This window comes from Cloeon dipterum, chromosome 1, assembly GCF_949628265.1.
Source record: "Cloeon dipterum chromosome 1, ieCloDipt1.1, whole genome shotgun sequence".
In the NCBI taxonomy this organism is placed as follows: Eukaryota; Metazoa; Arthropoda; class Insecta; order Ephemeroptera; family Baetidae; genus Cloeon; species Cloeon dipterum.
Window position 1 is genome coordinate 22,826,391 of NC_088786.1, and position 17,091 is coordinate 22,843,481.

A 17,091-nucleotide genomic window follows, 5' to 3' on the forward strand; every position below is an offset into this window, starting at 1 on the left:
TGGCACGCATTCTTTTGAAATCGGTTCGCCCGAAATAATTGCTTTCCTTCGCGCCAAATCATGCGTTTTCACTTCCTTTGTTATCGTAAATCTGAGTTAAATGCCGATAACTGTTAATTATTTGTAGAAGCGGCGCCTAGGCTCAACCACGCAGTGTTAATTTTTACAGACACCTACGAGCCGAAGCAAAATATTATTTAATTTCACCCGGAAAGTGACGGTCAAATTTCCTTTGAGGATGTGGTACGCACGACTGTTGACTAGCAGAATTTTTATAGAATCACTGCTATCTCTGTAATCCAGCCATGATGACACTTTTGACCAATTTCCTTTCGTCATGTTGATAAATTGTGTTGAATAGTTAAGGAAAAGGCTTATTTTTTTCAACCTCTGCTCAGCATTTCCCGTGCAAGAATTTTATTTCGTTTCACAAACATTGTGCACATATTTATCAATAGCAAAAATTTAAAGGTTAAAAAACAAGCTACAGTTCCATTTTAATACAGATTTATCCCTGACGATTTAATCAAAATAAATACCATTGATAGGGTAATCAAAGGTGATGTTAAAAATGTCATTTTTATCTCCACCTGCCTCTTCTTTTATCTTCCATACACTCAACCATCATACTTGCTTATTACATCTCTCAAAACGAATGCTTAACTCAGTCTTAGTTTTTAAATCAGAGAAAAACGCATCAGCTCGGTTTCATTGGTTGCCTATTCCGTGTAAATGACTCGATTCAACGCCACGTAGCTCAGCTTGGTGTCCAGGTCGTGCCAGCCAATTGGCCCGACTTCACAGTCAGCGCACACCAGAAATTTGACGTTGCCCACTGTGTTGGAGAAACCGACGTTTTCAAACTGGAACATGTCTGGGATCATCCAAAAATGACTGATTTCCTCTGTGTCACCTTCTGTGTCCCCCTTCTTCTTCATGTTCGGCAACTTAAACTGAGAATATTGATTGCATTCAAATTATTCGTTCTTACTCAAACAAACATATTATGTCAAACTCTAATTGACACACAGAAATTGAGCGACACCATTTTATAATTATCGTTTCATAAAGAAATTCAAGATTCAAAAGAACTTTGAGCAAATATTTTCAATTTTCAATTTTTTCCTTCAATCAAAGAACATTTTTTTACAGTACACGAAATAATGAGCGTAAAGAATATAGTAGGAATACTAGGAATGAATCCCTTTTTTATTTACAAATTTTTGTGTTATTGAATACTTTGGCATTTCTTCAATACACAATACGTATTTGGTCTAATCTTCACAAATTTAACAAAAATATGATAGATAAATATATAGTTTGCTAATTAGGAGTCCATGCCATAGTGCTAAATTAACTCATTTTGAACACAAAATTCTCATGGGAAAACGAGACATGAAGGCGACAGATTATTGTGATTTTATAATTTGAATTGCAATAAAATAGATCATAGGAAAACTAATTTTAAAGCGATAATCTGTTTGTGTCCAATTATTATGTGGGGTGCATTAAAATTGTAGAAGATAATAAGAATGTTAAAACTTACTGAAATTTCTTTGAGAGTTCCAGTGCCATCATTCAATATTACCGAAGGGCAGCGTTGACACTTGACACCGTGCTTATTTTTGCCATCTTCTGAAACTTCTGTGTCGAGAAAACGAGCGACTTCTGCTTGCTCTGTGTTTTCTGTCATTGTTTATGTTGCTTTGAAACCTAAAAAGGGGAAGATCAATAAAAACCTAAGCAAATGTGTCATGTTTTATTTTGATAGTATCAGGGCACAAAATTGTATTTTAGTTATAAAATATGTTCGAAGGGAATTTTAATGATTTTACCCGGTTAGATATTTTTAAGAGTGCAACCACGATAAAGGAAGGAAGACACAGGAAGACAGCTGGCACTAGCACATTCACAACAAACGCATGCACGGTCTACGGTCTGGCAGTAAAATTTGAGCTTACTGCTGCCCTCTCGCGACGATGTTTCAGAACTGTTTCAGTGTTTAACTCATCGTATGCAACCGTGTGCACACTTCAGCAAAGAACGTTGCATAAGCGAACTGCTTTTTTATAAAATAATCTACATACTTTTAAAGAAACGACCGTAAAAACTATGATTTATATGAATTTAATTTTTCCAAGTTCTTAAATAATTAAAATTAGAAATATAATGACACGGGTATAACTGTTCCCTTTCTGGAAGTGTTCCCGAAATTAAATTAAAAGTTCAAAAATAAATTCTGAAATACTTGCACCTACGAGGAAGGGTTTTCTAAAGAAACACAAACCTATATTAAAAGCTACACTATCCATACATTTACGGGAACAGATTGTACTCTACATGGTGCTGACATTCAAAGAACAATAATTCACAATTTTGTCGGATCGCAGTTACTTTTGCTTTTGTTGGCAAATTGCGAGTAAATAAGATCCAAGTCGATTGTTGTACCCTATGTGTCTACCATCCTTACACTGTACAGTACAAGAATGTGTGGGTTATTTAAAGTACAGAGCGTAAGGCCAAAAATTAAGAACATTTTGCAATGTTGACTATGTAGCAAGGTCTATAAAGTTCTAAAATTTAGCAACAGTTTATCTCTGCAGTGCGCAATGATACTAGGACCGAGGAACAGTTAAATATCAGATTTTTCCAAATTCCACAAAAAATTGAACGGTTATCAATAATTTTTTCACTTTATTTCAATCCCTCTCGTCACGATCTATCCTCCAATGGTACGCAAACTATGAGATACATTTACCTTCTGCGTCGAAATAAATCAAGGAGATAGTGCTCGATCGCTACTTGATTATGACGCAAACGTTTTGGTCAATTTTTTCAAACATTTAAACGGCAAAATCTGGTAAAGTTGTAGCTTTTTCAGAACTTTAAGATAATATTTCAAGTAAAATATTTAAAGGTAAGATGGATTTTTTTAATTTTCTATAAAAGCTTTACTTTAATTTATTTCTTTCTAAATTTCACTTATCCAATATTTATTAAATTTGGATTTCACAAATTAAATTTCCGCTACTCTGTAGCTTTTCTTCTGTACCAAGAACAGTGTTGCACCACTAAAGTTGACCTCAGAAAGAACTGTAAATTATTTAATTAGCAAAGTGCCAATTTGGTGGATGGCGCAATAAAAGGTAATTGGTGGCGTGAGCCGGGACGGAGGGCGCTGCGTTTTAGGGTTGAGCGGAGGCGCGGAGCAAGGTGCAGGCGGCGCATCCATGCGTCCAGCGGGCGGGCGGGCGCGCGAGTGGCGCTGGCGCGCGGCGAGCAGGCCATGTGGTGCGCCTGGCCGCACTGCCTGAACAGAACAGCCGGCTGCTCTCTCATGCTGACGCTCATTCCTCGCCCGGCCCGCAAGCGAAGCACTCTCGTTCCGCCGCAGCGCTGCCACTAGCCGCGTGTTCTCGCCACCGCCGTCCTCCGCCCTGACTCACGAGGGCACCCTTTTCACGCGCAGACCTGTCGCACCCTCCGAAACTGAGTTCGTTCAGTACCTCGCGGCCCTTATTTGTTGGCTTTGGAATTGGTGAGTACTTGTCTTCTTTTGTTATACTTTGTGTATTTTTGTTTTTAATTTCATTTTTTGATTTAAAGGGAGAATTAGAATTACAGTTTTTGCCTCTATTTTTCTGTTGGGATTTCAAAAAAACTTATTCCTCAATTCAGTTATGATTATAATATATGTATGTGTTTGCGTTTAGCCAACGAAGTCTGCGTAGCTGATTTTTCTGTTTCAAAGTTGTATAATAAAATTTAATTCATAAATTTCACCTTCTAATTCCTCGGAACTTTGGAATTTTTACCTTGCATACAACTTGTTTTGAAAAATAAGTGTCTATTTAATTTGCAAAAATAAACAAATGAACTTTTTAGTTAGTTTCTGATCCAGTGTTTATTTATTCATTCATATTTTTTTGCAGTATTCACCATCAAATAGAGCTACGTAGTTTTGATAAGTAGCTTGTTAGGAATTATTTGAATATTAGTCGTAAGAATGGCTATTCTTTCAGGAATTAATATTACAAAGCAAAGCCCAACAATACAAGCAAAAATCTCTAGTAGTTCTCTTCTTAAGAGTCTCACAACGTAGATCATATTAATTAGTATCACCTGCAGTGCTTCAATAAGCCTAACAGCATAGAAGCAGCGGGAAATTTAATTTTTAATAGATTGATTTATTAAAACAGTCGCAGGTATACAATTCTTGCATTTAATTAAAAACAATAAATTTGTGATAGTGCTCCATAAAATGAACGTGTTGTCAATTATTAGATATTCAAAACATTCCAAATTGAATTTAACCCATCTCACGGTCTTTTATTCGCGGAGCTCACGGTAGGCCGTTTAAATATACCGCCAGCAAAAACACACGCTAATCCATTTGCGGTTAGTATTTAAGGTGTGACAAAATTCGAGGGCAAATTAAGAGGCACGCGGGGCCAGATGGGGGTCGTTGCTACCTCCCTTATTATTAGACAAACAGACCACCCCAGATGTCGGCGGAGGAAGGGGGTGAAAGCTGCTATATTTACCCTGGATCCCCTCGCGAGGCCGCAGCTGTGTGTCTGCGCTGCCCCTACCCGGAGGCAGCTCTCTCGATCCGGCACACCTGTCCATTGATAAGGAGATGGCACACAAGGTGCTTTATTCTTCCCGCTAATCCGGCCTCCTTTGTCTTTGTCGGAGTGCGTGTGCGCGCCACCTCGCCGCCCCGTCTCGCCCGCGGGCCAAAAATGCACAAAAGGGGACAATCAGCCGAAACACGTGAATTCGAGGACAAATTCATTTTTATAAATAAGAAATGCGGAATTGGATTTAAACATTTCAAGCGGAAATTTTTGTTCCGCAAATTGTGAGAGCGATAATATCATTTTACTAAATGAAGTTGTTCCAATAATTCCTTTTTCCTTTCTGCTAATAGAACTGCGGCATGATAAGTTATTATCATAATATTACACTTTTCACAGTTCACAAGCAAATTGATGATCTCACTTGCAGCTGCAGAAAAGAACGGAGATACTTCAACAACCGGGAGTGCTTTTGTAAAAAATTTCTAGTACATTAATTAACAGAAACTTTTTAGAAACGTTGCTTATTTATTTCTTCCAGGTGAGCTGCTTTAAACTTTTTATCTAAAAACTTGTTGAAATATAAAAAGAATCAAATGATCAGTTTAATGGCAAAACTCTGCCGCCTCTAAACTCACGATTTATTGCCTTGAAGATTGTGTACGGTGCGATGATTGAGAGATGCTTTTACGTATAAACAGTCGCGCGGACGGGTTGCATGAAACACACTTCCTGTGTTGTTGTACTCTATGTATTGCCGAGATGGGTGGCACGTGCCTCAGGAAGCCAGATTTACTCCAGCTGGCTGGTATCAGAAAACGAAAATTCCCCACGTCACTGATAATTGATAGAGGCCGTGTGCGACGGGGAATTTAAAGAAAGCATAATGGAACTAAAGAACCTTGCATACAAGCAATAATGTGCAAAAGAATTTACTTGAAATTACGACAGCGAAGCAACGAATATTTCAAAAATGTTAAATGTAGAAAAATGAGGATTTAAATCAAACAGTGCATGAAAATATTTTCAGCGAAACAATATTTAGTAAATATTCCGTGTTTTTAGTTACAAATTTAGCAAAAATGTCATTAAATAATGTAAAATCTGGTTCCCACGGGCGATCAAAGTTTTTACGATCTTAAAATAATATGGAATCGTGCTTATTGAGCACGTAAGCATTTCGTTCCATAGTGCCGCATTTTGTAATTTATATGCCGCAATAATCCTTTACATACCTTTCCGCTGTGTATATAAGCTTATTAAAAAGTTCGCTCTCAACACGTCTTCTGCGCCAATGTGAAATAAAAAGGCTCGCCGTGCCATCGGAATGCCTCGCATTTTAACACCTGCTCCAATTTCCTATATCGCATCTATTTCCTGCGCAGGTGTGCCATCTTCCAGCACATGTATAATAAAGAGTCCGGAAGGACGATTCGTCTGAGGAACAGCCAGCCCTGCTAACCATATTTTGCCTCCTCGCACCCCTCATTAAGGGGGTCATCCCGCCTGTGTGCAAGACACGCGCGTGAATAAAAGAAAGAAAGCGCCGCGTGTGCGTGTGAGTGCGTCTGTCGGCACGACGTCAGTGCCAGACACAATGAAATGCACTCCCCCGTCTGCAGCTTTGCCCTTTCTATGAGTTCCTTTGGTAGCCCACGTTTCCGTCACAGATTCCAAGTTTACCGTTAGCTGTTCAAAATTACGGGCACTTCTAACAGAGTATATATGATAGATGTAAATGTAAAAATTAGGTAACAGTTAAAACTTGTTAACCTTGAAAAAGATTTGTTTAAAAAAATCAAATTTTTGAAATGACGGGATACTTAAAAAATGTTCAAATCTCAATGTAAAAAAGTACTCAAATTAATTTCTTTTTCCTTAAAACTAATATTTACAAACTCCCTCTTATTCTCCGCGCTGAACTGACTATGGTTGGGTGGCTAAATATGCGAAAATTTGAGAGAACCAAATATAATAATATTCAATGAGAAAGAAATTAAATTCTGCGTGTCCATACTGTACGCAGGTCTCGCATCAGTGTGCAGTACTTTACCTTAAAAAAAACTCCTATGACAATATTAGGCGCAGATAATTCTAAATCAATGGTTGTTAAAAACGTTCATCTGCATTCATGTCTTTGCTTTCCTTGTCTAAAATTTCCCTAGAACCGTTTGAAAAATAAGACACCTTATGAAAAAACCGAAATTTTCTCATCACATTCCTTTTGAAAAATCGGTTTTGGTTCCTTTGATATTCAGCTCAATTTTCTTATCATTATAATTTGGCAATAGTTACAAAATGTAGCAAATCCCAACCGAAAATTAATTCATAATAATAAAACCGAGAGCAATGCGTCACAGGCGCGCATATCGTTGCATACGCTAATGACGACGGGTGCAGGCGTAATGAGAAGGGCAGCTGCGACCCGGGGGCCTTCTGGCCCTTGCACGCACGCACAGGTTCCGCGCACATGGCCTGCCCGCCACAGCTTGCATTTTATTGTTGTAATAACTGTGCACGGCAAGTGCCTCTCTCGCGAGCGCTCGGCGGAGACAAATTCCGTGCTGTGCGCGACCGTGTATCACTGTTTGTCCTGTCGAATGGGTGTGTTGCAGCAGCATTCGCGATGCACACGTAATTGCATGCAGCTGCGCACGCGGCCGTGATGGGGAAATAGCGCCACCGAGTCGCTTTTTTGCCCGACCCGGTCCGCCGGGACATCGATTCACTGGCACTCGAATCAATTAGACCCCGCCGCGTGATTGACAAATTGTTGGTTTGCATTATTCAGTTTGTCCAGCTGCTCGAACCTTATGACAGCAAAGTACTAATCTCTGTCGGGTATAGAGATAATTCATGCAAGTGTGTTGCATTCTAATAGCTTATTAAAATTTAGATTATGGGCTTGGTCGCCTTGACAAGGTTCTTTCAATCCTCTGACAAAGCTTTCAAGTCATGAAGAAATAAAAAATTCAATAATTCAAACTATCGGTATTTTGAGACATAATTATTGTTTTTTTATATACTTGAGCTATCATTTTATACACTAATTGAGCGACAAATTTTACCACAGACAATATATCACGACATGACTCTTTGGAAGCGCACGCTTTCAATACAAATTTTGTGTTTGAACCAAAATATTTAATTTTCGCCTTTTTTGTTTTAAACAGAAACCTTTTTTACAGAAGTATTTGTCTGAAAACACCTAATCATCGTATTAAATTAATTAATAATAACATTAATTCAGATTATTTTCAAGCATATTTATTTGCAACTCGCTCAATTTACAAAACACCATAACGTCTCACCATAATCAAAATACGGCCTAAATGTAATTTTCATATTTCCTTAAGTCCCGCCGCATTCCTTCCATTTTTTTCAAATCAAAAATTGGGAGGTTCTCTATTTTAAGAAATTTGAAAAAATGACCAATGTTTCCATTTGATTGCAAAATGACCGCGAGAACTAAAGTGAATTTAAAACAGTTGTAAATCTGGTATAATTATCTCAATTTTCTTCTTTCTAATTTTTTTTTGTTTCTTCTTTTGGATGTAATGAGGTTATAAACACAATATAGCAATAACTGTATTTATATAATTTTTGCATTTAATTATTATTTCATTCTAAACTAAAATTGTTGTTATGTAAAAGGAAAAGGAGCTTGTGATAAAATCAGAGAAATATTTGTTTTGCATTTGAACCCATTTTGAATAAGTATAACTTGTAACAATGAAACATTTCTCTTCTACACGCAGAAAGTTAGAATTAAACGGACGGAAAGTGAGTGCTTTTTGCTAGCTTACCCCTTTATTCTTTTCAAGAAGTTAGTGGGCGTTTTTGCGCTTGCATCTCGAGCAAATTGCTTGGAAGTTGCTGCTGGTTATGCCACGCGGAGCTCGACGCCGGCGCGAGGTCTTAACATTCAAAAGGTGACAAACGCAGCCGCTGTTTATAAAATGAATCGGCAGCGGCTGATTAGTTTCGATAAGAGTGGCGATGGCAGGTCGCGCACAAGTGATGCCAGGGCTGATATTGCGCCTTGGGCGGGGAATCATAATTGCTGAGCTGCCGGTTGCATATCCACGCACTCTCCCTCGCCGCCGCGCGCGCGTTATTTATTATATCGAGAGCGCCCGCGCGCCCGGGCTGATACTTATTTATGCGTGCGCGCAGAAGGAGCTGACAACACGCGCTCTTACCGAGGAAAGAAAGAGCAGAGCACCAGTTAATTGAAAGGGCTGTGCACTTTGAAATGCATTTCTCCCTCTCTGTTTGCGGCAGCCGAGATAAGCGCGGCAGCTGACGTTTTTCTGCAGGAATGCCGACACAGGCCTGTTGATGAAATTGTACGCGTGAATCTGACAGTTTGGTAATTTGAAAGAAACCGTCGCACCCCAGATTGGTGCAAGGCCGAGCAACATTTTCATATGCCGCTACACCAACTTGGAATCTTGCTCTGCTCGCGGAGAAGAAAATTAAATTTGGTAAAAAAAATGTGACTATGTATTGTAAAACAAACACTAAAATCTAAAATTTGCTGGTTAAAGTAAAGCTTTACTGAAAATTTGTTAAAATCCTTTCACTTGAAATACAATCCAAAAATAGAGTGAGCTAAATATTTATCATGTTTCCTTTTAAATGTTTGAGAAAATCGGCTCCGAAGCTTGGATGCTAATCAAGCACAATAAACTCAATGAAATCTTGCTATAGTCAACAATGCCAAATGTTCTAAATTTTTGGCCTGTAAAGCTCTACTTTAAAATAATCAACATGCCTTTTTAATAACCACATTATTTAAATAAAAAATAAACTTGACGTAACTTAAATTTCTTTGAGTGGTAAACAGTTTTGTAACACACATTTTCAAACAAAACAACATTTGACTAAAATACCAGGTACCTGTGAGAAGTTTGATTTTTCTAATATAGCTTGTAATTCTCTTTAATCATTTGCATCGTTTACTAATCAGGAAGAACTAAGCACAATAAGAGAATGTTTGTCTTGAATAGGAATCAAGTTAAAATTAAATTTGGAATGAATATCAAAGGTTGCATTTGAAGGACATTAAAAAAAGAATCGTGTGGATATTTTCGCCAAAGAAGCTGGAAATTCAGAGTGTCACTGGAATTTATGATATTGGTCATCACTTTAGCACACAAGCGTTGGACAAACAGAGCGGTCAGTACATTGTGACGCCTCATGCAGTTAACTCATCCTCTGCATCCATTCGCATTTGCCACCCTGAGCAAAGATACTAGCTGCTCTATTTCCCCTTTTCCCTGGCTGATTAAAAATATTCTAACGGTGCTCTGTATTTTATATATTTTTGCAATAAAAAATGATTAAATTTCTTGATAGGTGTTAATGAACGCAGAGGCACGCGAGGTTGTCATAATTGTCAGAAGAATCAAATGCAGCTTCCTCGGTGTGTAGTGAGCTGCATTTAATTATTCTGACAATAAATTGACTTTGAAGACATGAAAAATCCATATGGATTTAAATTAATTTTTGATTGATTTTACAATGGCTTCTCCCATTATTCAACTAATTAGCTTTCCATTCTTGTTAATTTGCCTATCGGAGAAACCATTGTAAAATCAATTAATATTAAAAAATTAATTGTTAAAGACAAATACTCAACATTATTATCTGGCCACTCTGCGTGTAGAACGAGCATGGTCTCCAGTGGCAATTAACAAAAAGGGGGGTGGAAGACTGAATTCCGAAGCGGGTCCATTTAGACAAAGAGAGGCAAATTGATGGCGGCACCTGCAGCCCTGTGGAGAGAGAGAGAAAGAGCGCCCGCAGAGCGGCGGGCAAGCACGCAGCTTTTCTGATTGCCGTAGATCACCAGCAGCAGCAGCGGCGCGCATCCGAATCGCCTGTATGTTCTGCTCTCTTTTCCCGCATGCGGCCGAGGGAACAGCGTGTTTGCAACACGCGCGCGGCGGCTGATAAGCCGCGTGTGTATTTTTTATTCAGCTAAATCACAGCGCCGTCTGGAGCAGATCCGCGGCCGGCCGGCGACTGACTGAGTGCATCACACATCAAAAAGTGGCGAGCTGCTGATGCTCTGCGAGTGGCGCGTCAAAATTTTTGTTGTTAACTCGTGCTTTTTTGCACAAGCGGTGCGCGCGGGTGGGCGACAGAGGGCGAGCGCGGTGTCACAGACACGCACGCCGCCCGTCCGCTTTGGCCCATGATTATTTATGAGTAATGGCGAAAAAATAATATTCGCTGCATGGCATGGTATGCCTTTTGATGCGCGCCCGACGTGTCGCTGACAGGCGCGCGCGCTTTTCAAAAGAGAGCGAAATGTCATAAATGGATAAAAATCAAATTATAATTACATTTTAAAAAAGCAGCCGCCCAGTCACAGTCACTTGCAGGCCTCCTCTTGTTTTTTCTAGCCCTCTCTGTGCCCGCTTGCCCTTTGCAGCCGCGTGTGTGTGTCATACAGAAATAATTTTGCATGTAATACCCCTTTGATGCTCCGCTGGCTGCTGATTTTCTCTCTCGCTCTGGAGCAGCCAGTCAGTGTCTCTTAAAAATGGAAACCATCTGCTGGCGAAGTGTGTCTATGCGATATCGCCGCGCGCAGATGTCCGGCTCTTATCCGCTTGCATATATTGGATTTTTTATACTTCATTATGGTGCAGCAGCAGTATAAAGCCTGCTCTCGCCAGATTGCAAAAATTCTGGGCGGCAATTTCTGCTTTAATGAGGAAACTGTAGATAATTACTTCCATGTTCAAGCTAGACGCTGCATTTCATTTTAGATTTTTTAATCATGCTGACTCAACTGATGCTAAGAACTAACTTTTTGAAGCCGATTTATCGGCATTTTCAAATTCTTGTAGATGTAGGAATACAGGAAAGCTGTCTTGATAACCTTAAACATTAATTTTCGAAGCAGAAAATTCGACAAAACAACAAGAAAACAAAGCTGGTTGATGATTGAAGTTCCCGTAACTTACGAGTTGCTGGAAGTCAAAGTTCAAATAAAGTTTTTGGGCCACAAGGACTGCCGACTGCCGCCTTGACGTTATTCAAGGATGCCGGCTGGCGAGTGTCTTTTGGCGTGTGCCTTACTGGCTAGTGGAGCACAGAGCTCTCATCAGAGTCTTAAGTGATGAGGTGGAAATGCCTGCGTTATGTTCACTTAATTTTGACAGCCAGTGTATCTAGGCGAGCCAGTCTGTCTTGCATCACTCGGCCTGTTTTTTGTGTATTTCTCTCCTCTTCGAGCAGACGGAATTCACCGAAATTCGAGCAAAACATAAGCCTTTTTATGCATCAATGAAAGTAGGAGACGAAAAGGTGTGTTGGTCCAGATTTCAGGTATGCGAGAGGCCCAAGAGATGATGAGTTGCACCCCATGTGTGCTAGACTGTTCATGTTATTCACAAGCATTTTGTTTATGTTTCTTAACTGCAAAAGAAAAAGACAAATTAAATCACTGCAATTTTCTCACAATGCATTGGCAGTGTCAATTTCTATTCTTAATTAACGCTCAAATTTTTAAATTATTTATGTCAGGAAATAGGACAGATTTAGAATAAATCAAAGTTGGACTTGTTCTCACTTTTCCTCGTTATTCAAAAGTCGACTGGTTTCAGCTCCAACTTGCGCCTTATTCATGAGAATTTTAATTTTTCACTAATAATAAATGCATTGCAACAAATTATTGCTGTTTTAGTTTTCAAGAAAGCTTGGTTATAATTATTTATTCTGCAAAAATTCCTTGTTCTAGATTGCAAACACTTTAAATCCCATTTCGTGTTTTCCGCAGAAAATTTCGAGAGGATCAAATAGTCAAATAATAAAAAAATGAAATAACGACCACCTGCAGTTTTAATTTTTGGGAAAAGATTTGTATATTTTCTATAAAAATTACGAACACGGAATGAGAAAATTCTTGCTAAGAGTATATCTTTTTTATTATGTTTTTCGTTTACTTTTTGGTTTTTTGTGCTAGCATATTGGCCCATTTCCACACACTTGCAGCAATAAAAAGCACTTCTCATTCATCTCCAGCGTAGCTGAATCTGCACGTGCCACTTTCGCATGCAGCCGGCTACAAAAATGTTGTCTTTGGTTCCTGAATTCACAACCCGGCACAAAGAGGCCTTGTGAAAAAGGAAAGGTGCAGTGCCCGCGAGCAAAAATAAAGGGCGAGGGGGAAGAAAAATGGGGCGCAAAAACAAATTTTCCACTCAACGTGGCCGATTCTCAGGGCGTGTATTCCCATCGTTCATTATTGAGAACAAATTTGCCGCGTGCGGCAAGCAAGCAAGCGGCGCGTTTCCTACGTGAAATGTCAGGTGTGCTTTGAGCACACTCGCAGCCGAGCACAGCCGCCATGTGTGCTGGGGTTTGCGTCGTGCGGTTCATTGCGCCAACAGTTGCACGAAGAAGTTGAGCAAGAGTGCACCGGCTGCTCCCTCCTCCTCTTTCTCTCGCTTTCCTGTTTTTTTTTTATAAATTACAACTATACTACACGTGTGCCGGACACGTGCGAAATAATTAAGCCTGGACGACGTATTATATTATTCGAACAGCAGCCAGCCAGCCACTGCCGTTTCTTCCGCCAGCTCGGGGTGCTTTATGTACACCGCAGTGTGTTGCCGCTATCAAGTAGCCTTTATTAAACATTTTTATTGCCCTGCACGGCGGATTTGTCTCGCTTAAGCAAACCGCCAAAGCGCTAATGCACACATGTGCCAAAAGCGATAATTCACCTACCGCACCAGCAAAACTGCTTCAGCTTGTTCTCTGGACTCTGCGCTGATATTTATTCTGCTACCCCCTTGCCTAATTTGCTTCCCCTCTGCAGTTGTGCGCGCTCAAGACAATTCTGTCGTATGTATAGGTTTTCTAACAGCGCGTGCGAACCATCAGTTGGCAGTTCATTGCATTTTGGGGTTGCAGAAAAATCCCCTAAATTTGATTTTCACGTTTCAGTGTGGAGTCAAGCAGTAATTATTATTCATCAAGTATATTTATACCTCATGTATGTATTATCATCAAAAATATTCCATGCATGTGAGGGATCTGCATAATCGTGCAAAATAAAAATAGACTTTGGGTAGGTCAATTTCAGTGACTTTACCACTATACCTTTACTTCATACGGCCAATCATCCAATTTATGTTGCTAAATATGCATCAACAGCTAGCAACGAAGCAACTAGCCCGATTTTTAAAATTTACTCACAATAAAGAAAGCAACTCAATTTCAATTGATAGTTTGTTGATTGTCGTCGCTTCTTAAATAAGCAACGTAATGAGGTAAATTTACCCAGCTGACCCGGGAAGAGTGCTAATTATTTTCATTCTAAATCCTAAATGTGATATTATTATGAACTAAATATCCCAATTAAAAACATAATCAAGAGTAAAAGTAAATTTACATCTTGTCAATGAAACGGAGACCACTAGGTTTTATGAACTTAATTTAACTGTAAAATTGGCGAAGATAATTTATTTAAAACAATCAAAAATATATAATGTTATAAATTATATAAACCTTTTTAAAATTTTATATTAAAAATATTAATAAAAACACGGGTATTTTAAAAGTAAAGAAAAAGTAAGTAAATGTAAAATAAAATATTTCCATTAACTAGAATACAAATTAAATTTTTTATTGTTATTTACAAAGTGTAATACACAAAAACCCTTTCAATTGGGGAGTAACAGCCAAACTCTACTGACCAGAAATTTATTGTTTCGGCAGCCAGGGGGCAATGTGTATCTCTCTGGTCGCCTGATGAGGCTAGTTGCACGTCCATTCATTCATTTGGCTCAAGGGGTTGTGGTCGGAACAACACGTCCCCTGGACGGAAACACCGTGCGCAGCCCCAAACCGCATCGCATTACACGATAGCGGGCAAACGAGCATGAGAACATAAAAAATGTGGTGCGCCGTTCCCGCGGGGCGGCTTAAAAATATTTTGCAAAAGCACACTAGAGCGAGCGCAAAACGCCGGCGGCCTCATCAGCCGAGCGAACACGGCAAAATACTCCAAGAGTGGCGGCCGACGGCCATTTACATTCGCCTGCGATCGGCGCCCGCAGCAGCATTTGCCATCGAGATGAGCGAGCACCAACGCAATTAATTATCATGTCTGAGTGATCAAGAAGCAATTCAGCCGCGTGCGCGCTTACCTGAAAGCTCTCATGCAAAAAATTACACACCGCCGGTCAGCAAAAATTATTTATGTATGAAAAGGCTCTTCTGACTTTCATCAGCCCTTGGGCTGATGGGAATATTGCAAATTTACTTTTGCGTTATACGCTGCTTTCGCACGATTCCTCGATTTCATCAGCATATGGCACACTATGATGCATGCTAAATTGTTGTTTATGGTTGTGCGCATGAGTTAAATTAATGCTTGACTGAATTTGGCTTTGTGTTTCATTAATTTCGAAACAGCTTGAAAATGGTTGCCTCTGTTTGTTTTGAGTCTTTTTAATATACAGTGTGCTTTAAAAACTGGACAAACGTACTTAAAACAATTTTAGCGTGCATAGTTTCAGTCATATGCACATTTCTTTGGTTCATGTAGGCGCTTTTATGTAGCAACTTAAGATTGATTTGACTATCATATAGTAAGGAATATTTAGAATTCCAGGTCGTTTTTTTAATGAAACCAAACACACGCATACTTATTTTGCCTTTAAATTCACCTTAATGTTTGAAAATATGAAAAAACATTGGCACCCTGGAAAGAGAAACCTATTTTAAATTTTTATACAAACAATCACAATTAATTTCACGAATGTATTGATTTTATACCATGTGAAACGTGTCTTTATTTTCATTAGTTCAGCATATTGCACAGGGGGCGTTATGAGATACCAATATAATCTAAAAACCACAGTGTTGCTTGCTACAAAAAAATAAATTAATCGCCTTTCGCTTGTCTGCTGAGTGTTTGCGAAATTCAATTTACTCTCTGAATCAGCGATGCTGATAGTGAATAATCATCTCAGTTGTTAAGATTTGCAAGGTTGCTATGAAACTCGCAATTAACTGACGATGATTTGCAGCATTCGATTGAGGCATATGGACTGCTAAACATTAACTAGACTCGCAGCAAAACTTACAAAATTGTGAACACCCGGTTCTAGCTCCTTTATATACATCTATTTTTAGCGCGTTTTCTACAAATCTTGACAAATTGGTTGTTTAGGGGGACGAGCGCAATGCCGAAAAATGTGCGGTTGCGAGACGGTCACGCACATAGTTTTTCCGTCTACTCGCCGCCGCACTCGATTCTGTCATGAACGAGTGGGCACCAAAAGAGTACCATATGGGCACGCGAAGGTCGTCCGCGAGCAATGCTGCTTAATCATAACTCCTTTCAGTGATTCACTCTCGCGCCTGCCGCGACTCTTTTTCAAGTTTTGAAAATCATCTTGCGCGCACATGGCGAGCACCAGTCGACTTGGTTTTCATTTGTTGGCGCGACGCTAAATTTAGTTGCAGTAGCTTGTGACTTTTTCTAAGTCCCTCATTTGCATGTGTCCTTATTGGAAGTCACGATTAATTTCTCGAGAGGGGAATTTTATCTCAAAATTCGCATGTACCATCGGGTATATCGCGACGATAGGAATCGAAATCAAGCAAAAAATCATTGACAAACCGTTTAATTTTTCGAGATATTTGGCAAAATCTGAAATTAAACTGTTCGTTGGTCCTGACATCATTATATTGCACATTGTAGAGATAAACTTTTGCTAAATTTCGTCAACAATAAACTGAATGAACTACCTTACTATAGTCAACAATGCAAAATATTAATTGTTGGCATGTATAGCTCTATTACTTTCATACAAAAATATTTTGTGCAGTGACTTCTGCACTGCAAAGGGTTACGGACCGACAAGATATTATCTTGGGCCGACCAAAACATAGTAAAGTCGTCTAAATTGAAAGGAAATATTAAAAAAAAATCAGAACTGATCTAAATATACATTTCCCATAGCAGCTAGTACTCTTTTGAACTAGACAAAGCTGCCGCGAGTGTCAATTCTTGCGAGTGAAGAATTTATCGCAGACATCTGGTACAAGACAACCGTGTTCCTTATTTAAACCGCGAGCAAAAAGGGCGCACGCACGACGTCTCTTTGTTTTAAAAACACGGCTGATTAATTCGAAGCGACTTCTAACTACTCCTGATCGGCATCAGCAGTCGCGCGAGACTGAAAAAGAAAATTGAAGCGAACCACCCGGAGGTGTGTTAGTTGTTCTAATTGTGACGATGCGCACATGTGTATGGTGTTGGTTGCTTCCGAAAAATGCGCGTCTGCCGCGCGGTCTGGCGCTACTAAATATATTTACTGGCTGGGAACGCAGCTGGCAGGTGCATTTCCTGATGACTGCTGCTCTCGCGCCTCCCTCAACCCCAGCCTTGAACTTGCCGAGAGAAGCACACAATGGCTGCACTTTTTATTTGGAGACAGCTGAATTATCACCTTTTTGGACTAAAACTAGAGACGAC

At 39.5% G+C, this 17,091-nt stretch overlaps 2 protein-coding genes across 2 annotated transcripts in view; one reads left to right on the plus strand and one right to left on the minus strand.

The window, feature by feature from the left end:
* Positions 1-380: 380 nt before the first annotated feature.
* strat (RAB interacting factor STRAT) lies at positions 381-1,953 on the minus strand. The gene is made up of 3 exons (XM_065475362.1): positions 1,836-1,953; positions 1,547-1,713; positions 381-953 (listed from the first exon to the last, which is right to left on the minus strand). The coding sequence occupies exons 2-3, from the start codon at positions 1,691-1,693 to the stop codon at positions 720-722; spliced, it is 381 nt and encodes a 126-aa protein (XP_065331434.1). The 5' UTR covers positions 1,694-1,713; positions 1,836-1,953; the 3' UTR covers positions 381-719.
* A 1,385-nt stretch (positions 1,954-3,338) lies between these two features.
* The window catches only part of nvy (nervy), a 60,203-nt gene continuing 46,450 nt past the window's right edge, over positions 3,339-17,091 (plus strand). The window contains exon 1 of the mRNA XM_065492831.1: positions 3,339-3,538. The gene's annotated coding sequence lies outside the window, so the exon portion shown is untranslated. The remainder of the gene's footprint in view (positions 3,539-17,091) is intronic.